The 19,095-nt window shown below is 44.6% G+C and overlaps 1 protein-coding gene across 3 annotated transcripts in view; it reads right to left on the minus strand.

Moving 5' to 3' along the window:
* Positions 1 to 19,095, minus strand: part of MTR (5-methyltetrahydrofolate-homocysteine methyltransferase) — a 1,186,028-nt gene that overhangs the window by 921,635 nt on the left and 245,298 nt on the right. For all 3 annotated transcript variants that reach the window (XM_077486511.1, XM_077486510.1, XM_077486509.1), the window contains exon 9: positions 5,120 to 5,220. In XM_077486511.1, the coding sequence (XP_077342637.1) occupies positions 5,120 to 5,220 (101 nt within the window). The remainder of the gene's footprint in view (positions 1 to 5,119; positions 5,221 to 19,095) is intronic.

Raw genomic sequence — 19,095 nt, forward strand, 5'->3', positions numbered from 1 at the left:
ACGGAAAATGGCCACCGGCCGCCTCAGCAAAAGTATCTGAAAACGCCAGGAAATGGACTCCGCACTCCAAGAAAATGGTTGTGGCTACAAGAAAATGGGCGCAGTTGCCACGGTGACTATTACCCCCCACATGGCGACAGACCCAAAAAAGTACCAAAAACAGGGGGAAAAAACAAGCAGACAACCACCTAGCGCAGCCCCCTGCCAGGACCCAGAGACCCCCCAGAGGACCCCCGGGCCAGGTACGTGCTACGCACCCACTATGCCCGGCCACACAGTAGTCCCTTAGAATGGGGAGGAGGGAAATAGGCAGGAAGAGAAGAAAGGGAGAGCGAGAGACCCCCTAGATGACCTCCCAGGGAATGCCCAGCTGCTCCATCCTGCCTTAACAGGTGGAACCATACTTACCTGGCTGGGGAGACTACCATGATCTATATTAACCAGCCTGTCACCAGCCCGGCTGTTAATTGTAGATCACAGGAACCAAAAACAGCAAAAAAGAAAAAAATCCAAGAACTATTAGTACCCACAGGGAGCCAGGTCCTTCTAGACTAGGCAGAAAAAAATTGAGCTGCTGGGAGCAGAGTGAGGGGTTATAGCCAGTAGGACTGCCCCCTGAGCAGTACTGTGCTGTTTTTTGTGTTGTCTGCCCAGAGGTGGCGATATAACCCTAAGGTCAAGATTAAGGTGCTGTGTCCGTCAACTAATGAAAGAAACTTGGGGATCTCTATGCCAAGACAAGGTCGGGTAGAGCAAGAAAAGATTTAAGCCACAACTGCCACAGAAACTGTTTGGGATACAAAGAAAAACCCATGGGTAACGCTCAGGGGAAATACAGGCTGTTCTTTTTTGTTTTAAGGAGCACAATACGATGATACTTGAACAAAAAAGAGCTTCATGGTCAAGATGCCAGAAGGAAGTCTTTACTTTACAAGTTGCACAAAATAGCCTACTTACAATATAATATGCCCAACTCTAAGTTGACATGCAAGTGTCATTGAATGGTGCTCCTTTACCATTCCTGGACCGCCTGCTGTCTCGCTACTTTGAAAAAGAATACAGTTATGGTGGCAGCTAGCTACCATAACCCCGGTATCCACTTCAAGAGCGGGCGGTCCTCTTCAAGATAAACATGGTCTCTGCAACAGATTTTCCGCAAGAGGACTTTTAGCCGACGATTACCGAAGCCATTGGCATCGATATCCATATCACTGCAGGGCGGAAGCGATTTAAAAACGTCACTTCCGCCCAATGCTCTTTATAAAAGGAACTTTTTTTTATTGCATTTTAGTGTAAATATGAGATCTGAGGTATTTTTGACCCCAGATCTCATATTTAAGAGGTCCTGTCATGCTTATTTTCTATTAAAAGGGATGTTTACATTCCTTGCACTAGGAATAAAAGTGACTTTCTAAAACAATTTAAAAATTAAATATAAAAAAGGTAAAATAAATTGCAGAGCAATGATTCTATCCCTAGCCGCTTCCCACCTGCCCTATAGCCGAATTACGGCTATAGAGCGGATGCTCTCGTCCGGGAGGCCGTCCCTGGACATCCTCGCGTTTACCTCCGCAATGCGCGCTGCCGCAGGTGCGCATCGGGGAAGTTTCATTTTTGCCGTGTCCCTTGGAGACCGGCAAACACAGATCGCTGTAAACGGCCAATCACAGGAGATCATCAATCAGCGCCGCTCTCACTCCTCACACAGACAGCGTGTGAGAGGGGAGAGATGAACGGCTGCAGCGGCCGTAAGTGAAAAAAAAAAAAGGAAAAAAGTGCCATCTGCCCCAGTGCCACCTGTCAGTGCCACCTGTTAGTGCCATCTGTCCCCAGTGCCATCTGTCCCCAGTGCCACATAGTGCCATCTGTCATAAGTGCTACATAGTGCCATCTGTCATCAGTGGCACGTATCAGTGTCAATTGCCATCTGTTGTCAATGTCACGTGTCATCAATGCCACTTATCAGTGCCATCTCAGTGTCACGCGTCATCGGTGCCACGTATTAGTGCCATCTGTCATCAGTGCCACGTATTAGTGCCATCTGTCATCAGTGCCACATATTAGTGCCATCTGTCAGTGCCACGTATTAGTGCCATCTGTCATCAGTGCCACGTGTCATTGTCCTGGTGCTCCAGGGCCTTCAAAAGTGTAATAGGTAGTCAACAAGTTAGATGTGTAATTTATGCTCCTAGAACACGTGATGGCGCTCCCTGCATGTTGGGCCTCTCTACGTGGCCAGGCTGTGAAAAAGTCCCACACATGTGGTATTGTAATACTCAGGAGTAGCAGAAATTTTTTGGGGGTGTCATTTGTGGTATACACATGCCATGCGAGAAAAATAACCTATTACAATGACAATTGTGTGGAAAAAATTAAATAAATAAAAAAATCTTAATTTTGCAAAGAATTGTGGGAAAAAATGACAACATCAAAAAGCTCACCATGACTCTTACTAAATACCTTGGAATGTCTACTTTCCAAAAAGGGGTCATTTGGGGGGTATTTGTACTTTCCTGCCTTTTTCGGGTCACAAGAAATGAGATAGGCCACCAGCACATCAGATGTGATCAATTTTGTGCGATTCGCACCACAGCTTGTAGACTCTCTAACTTTCACAAAGACCAAATATCCACTAATTTGGGTTCTTTTTACCAAAGACATGTAGCAGTATAAATTGTGGCCAAAATTTATGAAGAAAAATTAATAATTTGCATAATTTTGTCAGAGAAACAAAGAAATTTGTTTTTTTTTCAAAATTTCGGGCTTTTTTCATGTATAGCGCAAAAAATAAAAACCCCAGAGGTGATCAAATACCACCAAAAGAAAGCTCTATTTGTGGGAAAAAAAGGACAAAAAATTCATTTGGGTACAGTGTTGCATGACTGAGTAATTGTCATTCAAAGTGTGAGCACCGAAAGCTGAAAATTGGTCTGGGCAGGAAGGGTGTTTAAGTGCCCAGTAAGCAAGTGGCTAGACCTCCTCTAACTCACAACATGAAACCTGTGGAATTTTTTTAAAACATCACCTATGGAGATTAAGGGTAAAAGTTTTTCACCATTTTATTCTCTAGGGTGTAAGAAAAAAAAATACATGTTTGGGGGTTCTAAATAACTTTCTAGCAAAAAAAAGTTTAACTTGTAAACACCAAATCTCAGAAAGAGGCTCGGTCCTTAAATGCTTAAAAACCACATCATCTTTTTGGCGAGCAGCCTGTATTTCTCCTGCTATCTGTGGGTTTTTCTTTGCATCCTGAGCAATTCTTCCGCCCGTTGCGGCTGCAATCTCTCTTGGTCTACATGAACTTGGCTTGGGATCAAAAGAGCCCCTAATTTTCCACTTCTCATTACCGTATATACTCGAGTATATGCCGAGTCAAATATAAGCAGAGGCACCTAACGTTACCACAAACTGGGAAAAAGTATTGACTTGAGTTTAAGCATAGGCTGGGAAATGCAGCCTGCCAGTGCCCATGACATACGCAGCCTGCCAGTGCCCATTAGGTATGGCGTACCAGTGCCTGGCAATGAGATGCCACGATGTGTGTCAGAGCTGAACCGCCGTGCAGCCACGGTAACAATGTCCCACCTCCTATTACACACTGCACAATGATACCTAGCATTGGATAAGTGTGCAGTCTATCACAAGAGGCGGTCTAGGAGGCGGGACATGGTTAAAGTGACTGCAGTGATTCAGATCCCTGACACAGCATGTGGAAACTGGCGGGAGCACAAGACGGATACATGTGCGGCACTCAGCGGGATGGCCCCGTCCCTTTTTCGGCTCAATTTCCATTACATCCCACAAAGTGGGACATTCGCTCGAGTATAAGCCGAAGGGGGGGTTTTCCAGCCAAAAAAAAAAAAGTACCGAAAAACTTGGCTTATACTCAAGTATATACGGTAAGTGATTAAACAGTATGGACAGGCATGTTATAGGGTTTGGATATCTTTATATCCTTTTCCATCTTTGTAAAGTTTCATTACCATGTTGCACAGTTCTTTTGACTGTTCTTTTCTACCTACTCATGGCTCTGTCTAGCCTGCTTAGTGCATCCCCGTGAGCTAACAAACTCAATGAATATTTATATACACACAGGCCAATTGTGATTTAAAAAGCCACAAGTGTGGGAAATTAACCTTTAATTGCCATTTTAACCTGTATGTGCCACCTTCTGTGTCTGTTCCAAGGCCAAACATTACAGGAGTATGTAAACTTTATCAGGACCATTTGGGTGGTCTAATGTATTTTTGTCTCGAGTCCCTATAAGCTAAGGAGTACTCCACTTTATGAAACCCAAAAATTTAAAGCAATCCTCTGTAGATAAGATCTGCACTGGTTTGAATTCTGAATCCCTGCTTGAGTGGTCCTGAAAGTTCTGTGAACAGACGCACATCAGTGAGCAGACGCACATATCTGACGAGAATTTTGGCTGGTATGTTTTAAAGTTTATCATATTGTTAATGCAAATCGTTTTAGGCCTGTGTAGCTGGTCAAGTGTGCCGGCGACATTTTATTTTTTTGTATCCACGTGAAAAATATGTTTGCTCTAATAGATTAATCTGGCCTACGATCTGAGATAAGAGGGCTAAAATCAATGTTAATAAGGAGATAGTAAGGCATTAATAGCATGTGTTTCTTTGGTCTGTAGCTAGTGTAAAAAGAGGTCAGATGCTATTCAATGTGAACGTAATTTACAAATCAATGGAGGTCATTGAAGATTTTCTTAGGAGACATGCCTGTGTCAATTTTAACAGCTGCAAAGATGCTTTAACCCACCAATTTAATAATTTAAACAATGTAATGTTCAACATGATATAAAATAAACTGTCCTCAAAAAATGCAAAAAAACAAGGATGGCAAACGTGATATGCATGCTGCTGAAAATGAAAGACATTGCTAAACAAAAAAAAAAAAAGTTGATTGAGCAGGAAGCCCAACAAAACAACCTGTAGTGGGAGGAGATGACAGGAAAGACTGAGCAGGTATGCACTCTCGAAAAAAATTGTATAATCCGGTATAACCCCTTCTACTCCCACCATGCCTGGGTACTTTAGCAAACTAACTACAGACCCATCTACAGTATACATTAAAACAATGTTATTTCAGGTAGAACTCTTACCAGCATTTGGGTAACATAGGATGTAGGATGTAGTACATTTCCCAATGGCTTCAATAAAAGGCCTCATTTCAAGAGCACCCAAAGCACAGTTTAAGCCAATGCTGTAAAGAAAGAATTTATTGTTATGAAGTACTGGGTACAAAATCAAGGCAATATGTACAGTATAGTTAAATTTTAACTACATTTATTCTTCTTGAATATAGCTTTACAGCATATATAGGCTTTATATTATCAGTTTTGTCACATAGCCATTAAAGAAGAAATCGTATCCATCGGAAACTTGGAAATAAAATAAGCTTGGACTAATTTAACTATGCAAATAACTTATCTGTAGGATCCACCTAGAAATCGCTGTACTAGACACTGCTACTACAGTGATCTTCACTAGTTTTGCTATGTCAAAGAATATAAGAAATCAAAAAAAAAAAAATGATATATATATATATATATATACATATACATATACACACACACACACACACATATATATATATATATATATATATATATATATATACACATACATACACACACACCTACATACACACATACTTTTTTTTTTTTTTTTTTAGAGCTGCACGATACTGGCCAAAATTAGAATCAAATCTTTTTTTGCTTAGAATAAAAATATCACGATTCTTGCGACGTAAAATCTTTCACATTATACAAAAAAATGGGCTAACTTTACTGGTTAATTTTTTTTTCTTAAAAAAAAAAAAAAAAATTGCATATATATTATATATATATATATATACACACACACACACACACACACACACCATGCCCAGGGCTAGATGGATACGAGCAAATATTGCGGTTTATGCACTTCAATGACAAACTGTCGTCCTCGGGGTGACCCTGAATATGATGGCTCCACAGAATTCAGCCCCTCGTAAACCACTTCAACCAAAAATTTGCAGCCATGTATATCACTGAACAAGATGTTTGCATAGATGAGTCCCAGATTAGGTTTTATGACCGCCTTGTTTTCAAACAGTTTCTCCCCAGCAAGCATGCTAGATACGGGGTTAAAATATACAAGCTCTCAGTGCGCATGCGCAGAGTTTCCAAGATGGCCGCTTGAGCCGGAGCTCCGCCAAGTCCAGCGCCAACGGCACCCACAGCGCACGGCCACCCACACTACCAGCAGCTAAAACGGGCGATCCGGTGCCCGGACGTTCCGGAGAAGCCAGCCGTATGCCTGGAAGAAAGCCCCGCAGAGATTTAGTGCCTCAATTCGACGAGTCCTCACCACCGGGATGTACCAAGATGGCCGCCGCGGCCCAGCAGCACGCCTCAGGGAGAGAAATCCACTCGGAGATGCGGCAAGTACTCGCCCCCGCCTCACTCACCTATACCCCACCTCAACCCAGCGGGCCCGCACAGCACCTCACCCCCTCACCGGCATCCACTGACTCTCTGCTCAGCAGAAACTTCGGTGATCCTCCATACTCCCCAGCAGGCCCGAATCTCAATCCACCACCAGGGGGATCCCCTCCATCTTTCCCCCTCTCTGAGCATGGCACCCACACTGATGATCTTCTGTTGAAGATGTCAGCCCTCCTGGAAAGAGGTTTAGCTTCTACTGCAGCTAAGATAACAGGGGACATAAAAACAGATTTCAAGACCCTGGGAGCTAGAATGGAAGCTATAGAACACAAATTGGACATGACAGTCTCTGCGACCAATCAAAACTCAGAACACATCCAGACTCTGCAGGATAGATTGGACACTGCCATACTCAGAATTGATGAACTCGAAAATAGATCCAGACGCTATAATTTCTGGATCAGAGGACTCCCAGAATCCATTTCTGATGTGTCACAAGCTACCCAAGACATCATTAAATCCTTGATACCGAACATACCACAGCACCGTCTGGAGCTAGATAGGGTCCACAGGGCCCTAGGACCCCCCAGAAAAGACGGAACCCCTAGAGATGTCATTGCCAAGCCACACTTTTACCTTGTCAAAGAGGAGATCATGAAGCAATCTAGGGCGACAAAACAACTCTCTTTTCAAGGACATCCTATTCAAGTCTTTGCTGACCTTTCCCCTTCCACGATTCAAAGAAGGAGAGCCCTTAAACCCCTTCTGGTGACCCTTGCACAAAAAGAAATAAAATACTGGTGGACTTTCCCTTTTGCCGTCAAGTTCCAACACAAGGGCAAATTTTACTCCTTCTCCAGCTTCCAAGATGGAGAAAGGATCCTCTTCTCTCTTAAATTCATTGCTACGGAATCAGACATGGACACCTCTAACCCGAATTACAACCCGGCCAAGCGCCCACCTCCAACTAGCCCGCTTACACCCCTGTGGAACCAACAACCGCCGAATAGGACAAAGGACCGCTTACAGACCTGAGGCCGGGCCCCCCCCCCCAAGCTTTTTGGCCTCTCTATCCCATCTCCTACTCCAGGATGGAGTAAAACCGGGGAACTTCCGCCCACCTGATGCGAGCCTCGACTCCACTATACTCTCTTGAAGATTTTGTTTCACCCCCCTTCCCCCCCCCCCTTTTTTTTCTCTCCCCCCTCCAACTGTTTGATCCATCTCCGATCTCCCCTCTAATTGCCTCAGTTTTCTCTGATGACCTTTTCCTGCCTAAAAGAGGGGGGCTCAATCTAGACTACATCAAGTTCTGTTTTTTTGCACTGTTGCAGTTTCTCTTTATCACAGAACTGTTCGAGACCCCTACACGATACGTACCTGTCTAATGATGGACTCCTTGGTCCTCTTAATTAGAAGGAAAAAACAGGGGCGTGCCCGGATGTCAGGGTGAGAGGTCGAGGCGGGCTCAGACCTACCGCCCGCTCCAGCAGCTGATGCAGCCGAGGTAGTGTGGAGGAGGAGGGATGGAGAAGCCGGGACGCCGAGACGCTGAGACGCCGCAACGTAACGGAGCGGCCGGTCAGCGGAGGGCGTAACAGCGGAGGAGTGTGGAGGCCGCCGTAGACAGCTCTCCCACAGGGAACCACCGATCCCCACGCAGAAATCCCGGTGAGAGAGGGAAGAAAGGCGGAGGGTGGGATAGAGCGCTACCCCCCCCCCCCCGGTGGAAGAGACATCAGACCATAAGGTATGACCAGGAAAAGGGGGGCGGAGGAGGCTGCCACACACAATGGGTCACAAGCATTGCGCAGTTCAAAGGACAAGGCTGGTCACTCATCTGGGTCGACAAGCGCTGCTGCTGCAGCCGCAGCTTCTAAACTCGAGCGATATGCTCACACACCTAATCAGACTCCAAACCAAACACATAAAAAGAATGTGCAAGTGGGAGAGGGGCGGCAGCAGATTACAATGGCAGTGCAAACGGCTGGAAGGAAGAGCCAGGGCTTGGTGACAGAAACATTGCCGACAAGTTTAAATAAAACAGCAAATACAGCAGCCCAACTAGACACCATAGCTGTATCAGGTGGAATATTGGAAGCACAGGAGTCCGTGAATAATCCCTCCATAGAGAAGGGTATTGGACAGGACATTGATATGGGTGTAGAAGGAGGAATCTTGGTAAAAGGAAGAGAACCATCTTTAAAAGAAATTTTATCTGCGGTTAATACAGGTAAATTATCGCTGGATGAGGTATCAGATCAATTAAAACGGATAAGAGAAGATGTGTTAAATTAAAAAAAATGAAGTACAGAAAGCTGCGGTTCGCATTACAGACCTGGAGGGGAGAGTCAGCCAGGTGGAGGATGATTTGTTTCCGTTGAAACAGGAGATGCAAGTGATGAAGGGCCATTTAAATGTGTGTATGGATAAAATGGACAATATGGGGGGGGCGTGGCCTGCAGCGGAGCCGGATGGTCGCATAGAACCAGAGCTCCGGCGCTTCAGGGACCCAGCGGCTAATAGCGGACCATCCGAGCACCGATTTTGATCGGAATACCGGCGATCTAGCAGGGGCATCAGCCGAGATCATGCCTAACAAGCGGCGGAACTCCAGGCACCCGCACCGGTTGACGGAATTTTTCCACACAAAAGGTATGGAGGGCAGGCAAGATTGCGCCGAGGCCTACTCCGGGCCTGCAGCCACAACGGCCAGGAATCACCATAACACAGGGAATCCTGCTAAACTAAACCCCATATCCGATCTTAGGCCTTCTCCCCCGCCTTCCCCAGCTCCTAGAAGCCCGGTTAAGTCCAAACCTAGGCTGGATGACAACGGATCACACACCGGGGGACAGCCCAGGCCCTAACTCCGGAGATGACACGAGGGACATGCCGGAATCGATCGAATCCTTCCCTACGCTTAATCAGCCAGTGCTGGACACTGTTAAAAGACATGCTACTGTCCCTCAGAAGCACCATACAATCGGATATGGCGTCCTGCATGTCTAAGTTTAACCGTGACATTCACGATCTAGGCGACAGGGTAGACCATATTGAGGTGAAAATGGGCGAATACGCTGATACGATTAATGACTTGGTAGATGTCTGAGGAAAAAGAAAATGACACTGCATGGGTCAAAGCAAAATTGGCCGATTTGGAAGACAGGTCTAGGAGGAACAACCTGAAAATAAGGGGTGTCCCCGAATCAGTGCAACAATCTGATCTAAACTCCTACGCCACAACGTTATTTAAAACCCTCATTCCTGAGCTTACGGATCTTGATGTCACCATAGATCGAATACACCGGCTACCCAAACCCTCCCACTTATCTGAGCAAATACCTCGGGATGTTCTCCTACGCCTACACTTTTTTCATGTTAAAGAAAACCTCATGCTCTACATGAGAAAACGTGAGGTTGTTCCATCACAATATCAAAATCTGCAGTTTTTTGCAGATCCCAATACACCCTGCAGAAAAGGAGGAACCTGAACACAGTTACAAAGGCTCTTCGAAACCATAAAGTCGCATACAAATGGGGCCATCCCACGAAGCTTGTGGTGACACGTGACAATCGTACGTATGTGATATCCTCCTTGGAGGAAGGTATTGCTCTCCTGCGGGAATGGGATATTATTACTGAGGAGGTGACCTCTTCCCCTCCCACCAGCACTCCCAGACCAGTTGACAGAGTCTGGAAAGAGGTTACCGGCAAAAATGCACGCTCTCACACCTGAAGCTATTGGTTGGTCCTGAGACACTATATGTCCTTGAAGTGCAGGGCCGAGACCTGTTTGGTCGGACTAAACCCCCACAAATAACAGCGGTTATCCGCTGCCTAAGAGTGACTTAGTTGTTTAAAGGAGCGCCCTGTTGGTGCTCAGCGGTACTGAACTATGTTTTTTTCTTTCATGTTTTGTTCTCTTCTCTTTTCTACTATGCTTTATTTCTCCTCCACGAGACATCTAACGGCTAGAACAGCGAAAGCCTTTGAGAACCTTCTGGAATTTATGCTGGCAGGTTACTCGGACTTCTGGTACGCCACTCCTCTAAATCCTCCAAGAGGCCCCTATGCCTTAACAATTGGCAACATCCATACCACCGCTACTTCTTTGCATGTAATACCAATGGAACATGGCTTTGAGGATCCTCACCATTAATGCTAGAGGCCTTAACCATCCCGTAAAACGGAAGTCCTTCTGGAAGGAAGCTCTACTCCACAACAGTGACATTGTCTGCGCACAGGAGACACACTTCAGTTCCTCAGCTCCCCCAAATGCTCGCATGGCAATTACCCTTATGTTTACACAGCTAATGCAGACTCCAAAACTAAAGGTGTTCTCATAGCCATCAGGGATACAGTGGCGTTTAAACTACATCAAGAGGTTATAGACCCTAAAGGCAGATTTCTGATCCTGATTTGTGACGTAAACTCCTCTACCTACACGATTGCCACAATTTATTCCCCCAACGTGCACCAAGTTCACTTCTTCAATAAGGTTATTAGGAAAATCCGGAAGATCCAAAAGGGTTCACTAGTGATTTGCGGAGACTTTAACGCCACCCCAGACCCGCTGTGCGATTCTACCTGGACTTCCCAGCAGAAGGCAGCTACACTACTTCCCTCTATACACAACAATAATCTATATGACGCCTGGCGGTGCTTCCATGCGACTGAACGAGATTTAACTTTTTTTTTCTTCACCTCATCGGGTTTACACACGTATAGACCTATTTTTGGTTGATCATAGAGTGTTATTGTTATCGAAGGAGGTCTACATTGGCACCATTTCTTGGGCGGACCACGCTCCAGTGGTGCTGGCTATCGCCAATCCAACAGCGGCACAGAGGAGCCCACTATGGAAACTTAATTCTTATCTTCTCCAACAGAAGGACTCTAGAGCCACTGTAGACACCCACCTCCGGGAATTCTTTGAAAATAATGATGGTACTGTGAGTGATAATTGTATGTTATGGACCGCCCATAAGGCGTATATGCGGGGAATTTTGATACAGCTGGGAGCGAGGGCAAAGAGGCAGAGGTTACGACGAGTTAACCACAGCAATTGCAGACATTGAAACACAAAACCAAACCCACACTACTTTGCCCTTGACTGAAAAACTGGCCCAACTCAGACATGACCTTAGACTCCTGCTTCTGGAAGATTTTGAAAAAACTTCCAAAAGGGTGAAGATGAACTACTATGTTCATGGCAGCAAAGCAGGCAAACTCCTAGCGCGCAACCTGAGAGGTGCCAGACACAAAGACAAGATCACCTACATGACCCATCCTGTGACTAAACAAAAAGTTCATCACCCCCAACAAATAGCGGACGCTTTTAGCTCTTACTATGAATCCTTATATACCTTAAGAACGATCCCTCGACGCCCCAACCGCAATTGGGTGTGATTAATGACTTTGTCTTCCATTTCCATCCCCAGCTCGTCAACCAGCCAACTGCAATCCCTAAACGAACCGTTTACTGACACCGACGTCCTTAAGGCCATTGCCTCCCTACCTCTAAACAAATCCCCAGGTCCTGACGGTTTTGGGGGTGAATATTATAAAGAATTTGGCCCAATACTGCTCCCTTATCTAGTGAAAGTTTTCAATGATGCGGCTGCCTCTGCCTCTTTCCCTCCTGAAATGTTAGCAGCAATTATTGTCAACATACCAAAGCCAGGGAAGACTCCAGATACCCCCTCTAATTTTAGACCAATATCACTCCTAAATACTGACATTAAGTTGTACGCGAAGTTGATCTCTCAGCGTCTAGTTCAACTACTCCCTGCACTTATTCATCCGGACCAAACAGGGTTTACCCTGGGCAGACAGACCTCGGATGCAACCCGCAGAATGATTAATGTCATTCACATGGCCGAGCAGCAGCAAAGGCCTTCTCTGCTTCTGACTCTAGATGCAGAGAAGGCCTTCGATCGCATACACTGGCTTTATATGAAAAGAGTCCTGGAGGCTTTTGGTTTTACCGGCACTATACTATCGGCTATTCTAGCTTTATACTCAAGCCCCTCGGCCAGGGTGAGCGCATCCGGAGTCCTGTCCACTGCTTTTACAATTTCTAATGGTACAAGACAGGGATGCCCATTATCCCCATTAATATTTAACCTTTTAATGGAACCTCTGGCTATTTATATTAGGAACCACCCTACAATCAGGGGCTTTCCAGTGGGCGCAGACAGTCATGTTATCAGTTTATTCGCTGATGACATTCTAATCGTGACTGAGATGGAGTCTTCCCTGGCTGCAAATTCTGAGGCCCTGACTTTATTTAACCGAATATCTTACTACAAGGTTAATGAAAATAAATCCCACATTCTTGGTCTGGGTGTTGACCCGGCTGTCCAGACTCGCCTGGCAAACACCTACCCTTATTCGTGGAAAGCCAACGGGATACAATACCTGGGCATTACGTTAACGGCTAAGACGGCACAGTTGGTTGAGGCAAACTACACAACGTTTTTTCAACAGTTAGATCACAAACTACATTCCTTATCTAAAGTGGAACTAATGTGGTCCGGGAGGCTGGCGGCACTCAAAATGATAATCCTCCCTCAATTTATATATCTATTTCGCACTCTCCCTATTACAACCCCTAACTCATACCTTACCAAAGCTCAGGCTATGCTGAATAATTTTCTATGGCAGGGGAAAAAAGTCAGATGCGCATTTCATAAACTTATCAAGTCTAGATTGTCAGGAGTTATAGGACATATTGCGTTAAGAGACTACTACCTGGCGGCTTGCTTGGCACAAATTAGACAGTGGTTTCAGGGCGGGGCCAGGGCTAGATGGATTGAATTGGAAAACTATCTATGTCCTTATAGAAACCCACTAGATCTACTCTTGGCAGCTAGATTCATGTCCATCCTACCCCCTCACATTTCTCCACCTATGGTAGCGGCCATAGAGGCCTGGAAAACTCTACTTCACACTCCACTGGCCGACGCCCCTTCCAAATCCGTCCCGCTGACCCTTACATGTTTTCAACTTCTGATCCCAAACCTTAATATCAAACACTGGCTAGCCAAAGGTATCACTGCAGTTAGTGCCCTACAAATTGGACCGGCCACGAAATCCTTTAGATCCCTCCAATTGGAGTTCGGTTTGCTACCGGGCGACATTTTTACCTATAATCAAATCTCCCACTTACTTTCAACTCTCCCTGACCCGTCCATCGTTTTACCATGGAGGGCCCATCTGTATTTCACTAACCCTACCACGTCCATTAGAGGTATCTCATTATTCTATGGTCTTCTGCAGCAGAAAACAACATTTATTAAAACTCCCTCCATGCGGTCGTGGGAATTGGACTTGTCCAGATCCTACACCGTGGAGCAATGGAGATATGCCGTCTCTTCCACCTATAAGACCACTAGATGCGCCAACTTGTGGGAACTTTACCAGAAGTTGCTGCTGTGATGGTACCCGACACCCTCAAGGTTGGCCCGCTACATCTCCCAAAGCTCACCAGCATGCTGGAGAAACTGCGGACACAGAGGCACACTCTTTCATATTTTCTGGGAGTGTCCAGCAGTCCAGCCTCTGTGGACTGCTGTATTTAACGTAATATCCTTGATCTCTAATTCCCATGTGCACCCATGCCCAGGTCTAGCTATATTATCCCTGGGTATTGAAATTCTACCTCCTAGTTTAAAGGAAAATTACAACTCATATTCTCCTGAGCGTACGCCTGGGGCTGGCCAGGGAGTGGAAGTCGACGACGGTGCCGTCGCTCCTTGGCGTGCTCCAGACAGCTCACTTACATATTTCCTATGAGCTGATGTTCACCTCCTCCTTGGGCAAATATACTCAAGCTTACACAGAATGGGAACCTTGGCTAAACTGGTATAAGGGACATACAGTGTAACTGAGCACAACTGACATCCTGAGAGGGAATAGCTTCATAGCTAGGATTGGGGGGGTGCGGCCGGCTGACTCGGGTGCAGTTTGATCCCAGAGGGGGCGCCCGGGACGGTGGGACGTACGCCCTCTATTCACCGTTTTCCTTCTCCTTTTGGGATATTCTTCCATACTCACCCTTTAAGTATATATCTTATCGCTGAGTTCACAAACGGTTACACTAGACTGCATCTCCTGGTCTGTAACTCAATTTTTGATTTGACTTATCTATGTTCATGTTAGAGCTGCATTTGTTTAGACGGATCTTTACTCTCCGAGAATAATTCATTGTCGAACCTTTTGTACCTTTTTTTTCTTTTTCTTGCTAACTGTGCTACTTCTATATTGCTTTGGTATGTACTTGACACTATAGTATGATTCATGCTTGTTGTGTATATCCTGCTGTAATTTTCGTGGAAATTCTATAATAAAAATATATTGTTATAAAAATGGACAATATGGAAAATATTATACGCAGAAAAAATATCAGAGTCTTAGGTCTCCCTGAGAAAAGTGAAGGCAATAGTCTTATTGAATTTATGGAAACATGGATAAAGGATATAGTAGGGAGCGAGAAGCTATCAAGATTCTTTGCAATTGAAAGGGCGTATAGAATTCCGTTTAGGACTGTGGCAGGAAGAAGCCAACCCAGACCTATAATTATCCAACTATTGTCTTACAGAGATAAAATTGCTATCCTTCAAAGAGCAAGAGAACTGAGTAATCTTGAATATAAAGGGATAAAGATTTCATTGTATCCGGATTTTTCCCCCGAGCTGCAAAGACAAAGAGCTAAATTTATAGAGTGCAAAAGAAAATTGCAAAGTCTCAAAGTGAACTACGCACTACTTTATCCGGCAAGGTTGAGAGTATCAGCATTGGGGGAAATTGTATTCTTCAATAGTCCAGAAGAAGTTAAGCTGTGGTTGGAGAAAAATGAGTGTCAGTTTCAACAGAGGGGAATAACATAATATGAAAACAGAAAGAAAATGGACACTGATTCCGGATTGTGATTTGGACTAAAGGGGAATGCTCCCACTTTGCTCTTTTTACCTCCTTCCCCATTCTTCCCCCCTTTTTCTTTTTTTTTTCTCGGCTGCAATAGGGAATATTTTTTTGTCTTATAAATAGAGTAACAGGAGTGGGTTGGGAGGGTGGGTAGGTGGGAAGGATATATCACTCTGGGAGGCAAGAACGGTCATTTTGGAAGCCCCATAGAAGAGCCCCAAGTGGGGTATGGGGTGGGTGGGGAGGGGAAAGGCAAAGAGAAAAGGGATGGTGAGTTTGAATGGATGAATGATAGAGTGAGAAAGGAGGTTGAAAGGTTAAGGAAGGGTACAGGAAGGCATGGCAAAGGATTGCCATTCGCATAAAAAATATTTAAGCAGAGTTGATGTGTGGAATAGCAATAAATATGGTGGTTAGTGAAAAGATCACAAGAAAATGAAATTGATTGAGGCACAGGGCAATAAATTGTCAAATTTTTATAAAATGTGTTAAAAATGTGCGTATGGATTATAGCAAATTCTAGAAATAAAACGTGAGTGTGATTTAACTAGGGAGCACTGGAAAATAGTAGGGGGGAGAACACGTGTTAAAACACAGAAAGTACACAGCATGGAGAATAGAAGTTTGATATTGCGATATTGGGTATAAGTATGGGAGCAAGTAGTAAAGTAGGGAATTTCACTAAAAGTGTAAAAATGTGTTCTTGGAACGTGCGTGGGGTGAAGGAACAGCTGAAGAGGTGTGCGGTATTTTCTATGGGAAATATGGGCAACTATGGGATGCTCTGTTTGCAGGAGACCCACCTGGATCGAGATACAATCAGTGTGTTAAGACACAGGAAGTATAGGATACAATATTCTACGTACACCTCTTATTCAAGGGGAGCAAGTGTCCTGAAAGATCCTGGGTCGGGCTTATCCTGCAGGCAGAGCATCATAGATGATAAAGGGAGATATGTTTTCCTCTTTTGTGGTATAGAAGATAAAGTATGTGTGATTGCAAGTGTGTATATCCCACCGCCATTTAATGCAGAAATATTAAATGAACTGTTGAAGTTTATAATTGACAAGCCTGGAATCCCGGTTATAATAGCAGGGGACTTTAACATGATAATGGACCAAAAAATAGACAGGTTTCCACAGAAGGCAGGTAGTAGGGAGGGACCCAATGGGTTGCTATTCCAATTTTGTGAAGAGACAGGTTTTGTGGACATATGGAGGAGATGGAACCCCTTAAGGAAACAGTATTCTTGCCATTCCAGGACGTACTCCACCTTGTCCAGGATCGATATGGTGCTATGTAATGAAGAGGCGCTGGGGATGGTGGAGAAGGTGGAGTACGAACCAAGGGGAATTTCAGACCATTCACCTGTGACGCTCTCAATGACAATAGGGAGAGGATGCAGTAGAAGGGAATGGAAAATAAATCCATTCTGGTTAGAATTAATGGATAACACGGAGGGGGTGAAAGCGAATTTAAAAGAATTTTTGAGTATAAACGTAGGATCCACGTCCTTGGGAATAATGTGGGATGCCCTGAAAGCCTTCCTAAGGGGGGAATTAATAAAAAAAGATATCTCAGATTAAGAAAAATGGGACAGTTAAGGAAATAGAAGCAAAAGAGAAGGTAAGGAGGTCAGAAGAAAGGTATTTAAGGGCCCCTTCAGAAGAGAGTTATAGGGAATGGGAGGAGAATCAGGTAGATTATAAAAGACTTATATGGGAGAAAGAGGAGAAGAAAAGGCAGTTCCAGAAGCAGACCCTCTTTGGTGAAGGGGAACAAGTGGGGAGGGTTTGATCATTAATTGCTAAATCAAATAGTTCCTCCCCAATAATACCGGCGATCTTGGACAGGGAGGGTGGTATAAGGAAGTAAACACCTGAGATAGTGGAAGAGTTTAAAAAATATTACAAGGAATTATATAAAGTTTCAAATCCCAATGTAGAAGGGGAGATGCAGGAATTTTTCGGAAAAATAAAATTACCCAGTTTATCGGAGGAAGATAGGGAGGGCCTGGAGGCTCCATTGACTCTGGGGGAGTTGCAAAAAGTAACAGCAGAAATGATAAATCAGAAAGCCCCAGGTCCGGATGGACTGCCGATAGAGATTTATAAAAAATGTGGGGATATACTTTTACCTGCCCTCCTGCAGGTGTTCAATGGAGCCTTTGAAGTGGGGCAGTTGCCGCTATCCATGATGGAGGCCACAGTGGTGGTCTTGGCAAAAGAAGGGAAAAACCAATTGGAGACCGCATCATATAGACCTATATCGTTACTGTGTTCAGATGTTAAGATTCTGGCAAAAGTACTTGCAACAAGGGTAAAAAACATAATTACTAAATTAGTACATCAGGACCAAACTGGGTTTATCCCAGGACGGTCCACAAATATGAATGTGAGACGTGCCTATTTAAATATTCTGATTCCTTCAGAAAATGAAGGGAGTAGAGCAGTCGTGTCCTTAGATGCGACGAAAGCCTTCGATAGTGTGGAATGGCATTATTTGAGGAAGGTGTTAGCGGAATTTCAATTTGGGCCGAGATTCATGCAATGGATAAGAGTGCTGTATACAGGACCAAGGGCGAAAGTGAGGATAAATGGGGAATGTTCAGAGGGGTTCCACTTGGAGAGGGGGACAAGACAGGGGTGCCCTTTGTCGCCCCTGCTCTTCACCCTCTTGGTGGAGCCACTGGCCATAGCCTTGAGAGAGGCGCAGGATATCCAGGGGTTTAAAAGGGGGAATGGAGAGGGAAAGGTCGCCATGTATGCAGACGACGTGCTGCTATTTTTGGGGGATACGGGGCCCTCATTGGTAGCGGCAATGACACTGATAAAAGAATTTGGATATTTCTCTTGATTTGAAATCAACTGGGAAAAATCAGTTCTCCTTCCAGTGGATCCTCTAGATACTCCATTGCCAGGACAGGTATCCCAAATTAAAATAGTTAAGCAAATTAAGTACTTGGGAGTGAATATGACACCAGATCCGAGGCAGTATATAGCAGGGAATTTAGTCCCACTTATGTCAAAATTAAAGCGGAAAATTAGAGTATGGAAGAACCTCCCCCTGTCAGTAGCCGGTAGGTGTAATTTAATTAAGATGGTGTGGATGCCTCAAATATTGTATGTCATACAAAATTCACCAGTTTGGATTCCAAAATATTGGTTTAAAAAAATGGAAAGCTTGTTTAGAGAGGTAATATGGAAGAATGGAGTGGCAAGAATTCGTTTACAAGTATTACAGAGACCAAGGGAACTGGGAGGGTTGGCACTACCCAATATGAGACATTTTTTGGCTGCCCAATTACAGTATATGAAAGGAGGTAATCTAGCAGTAGCAGAGGAGAAGGGAGGCTGCCCCCTAGTGAGTGATACCCCGCATGATACGGTTGTGGAAGCGGTGGAGGCCGACTCATTTAGGACCAGATGCCCTACAGTTCAACTGATGGTAAAATGCTGGGAGGAGGTAAAAGTAATTTTGGGATATAGAGGATATATGGAATTTTCCCCAATATGGAAAAATTAAAATTTAGTGGAAATTAAAAAAATGGGGAGATTAGTAGAATGGGACCGGAGGGGCGTCCACTTCTTAGCGCAACTGTATAGGGATGGGAGGTTGAAAACATTCCAGGAATTAAGGGATGAATATGGGTTACCTGCCCACACCTTTTTTAATTATATACAAATTAAACATGCATTGGAGGTACAATTCAGAGG

Source organism: Lithobates pipiens, unplaced genomic scaffold, assembly GCF_037356315.1.
Source record: "Lithobates pipiens isolate NorthernLeopardFrog02 unplaced genomic scaffold, aLitPip1_a1.2 Scaffold_18, whole genome shotgun sequence".
Taxonomy (NCBI): domain Eukaryota; kingdom Metazoa; phylum Chordata; class Amphibia; order Anura; family Ranidae; genus Lithobates; species Lithobates pipiens.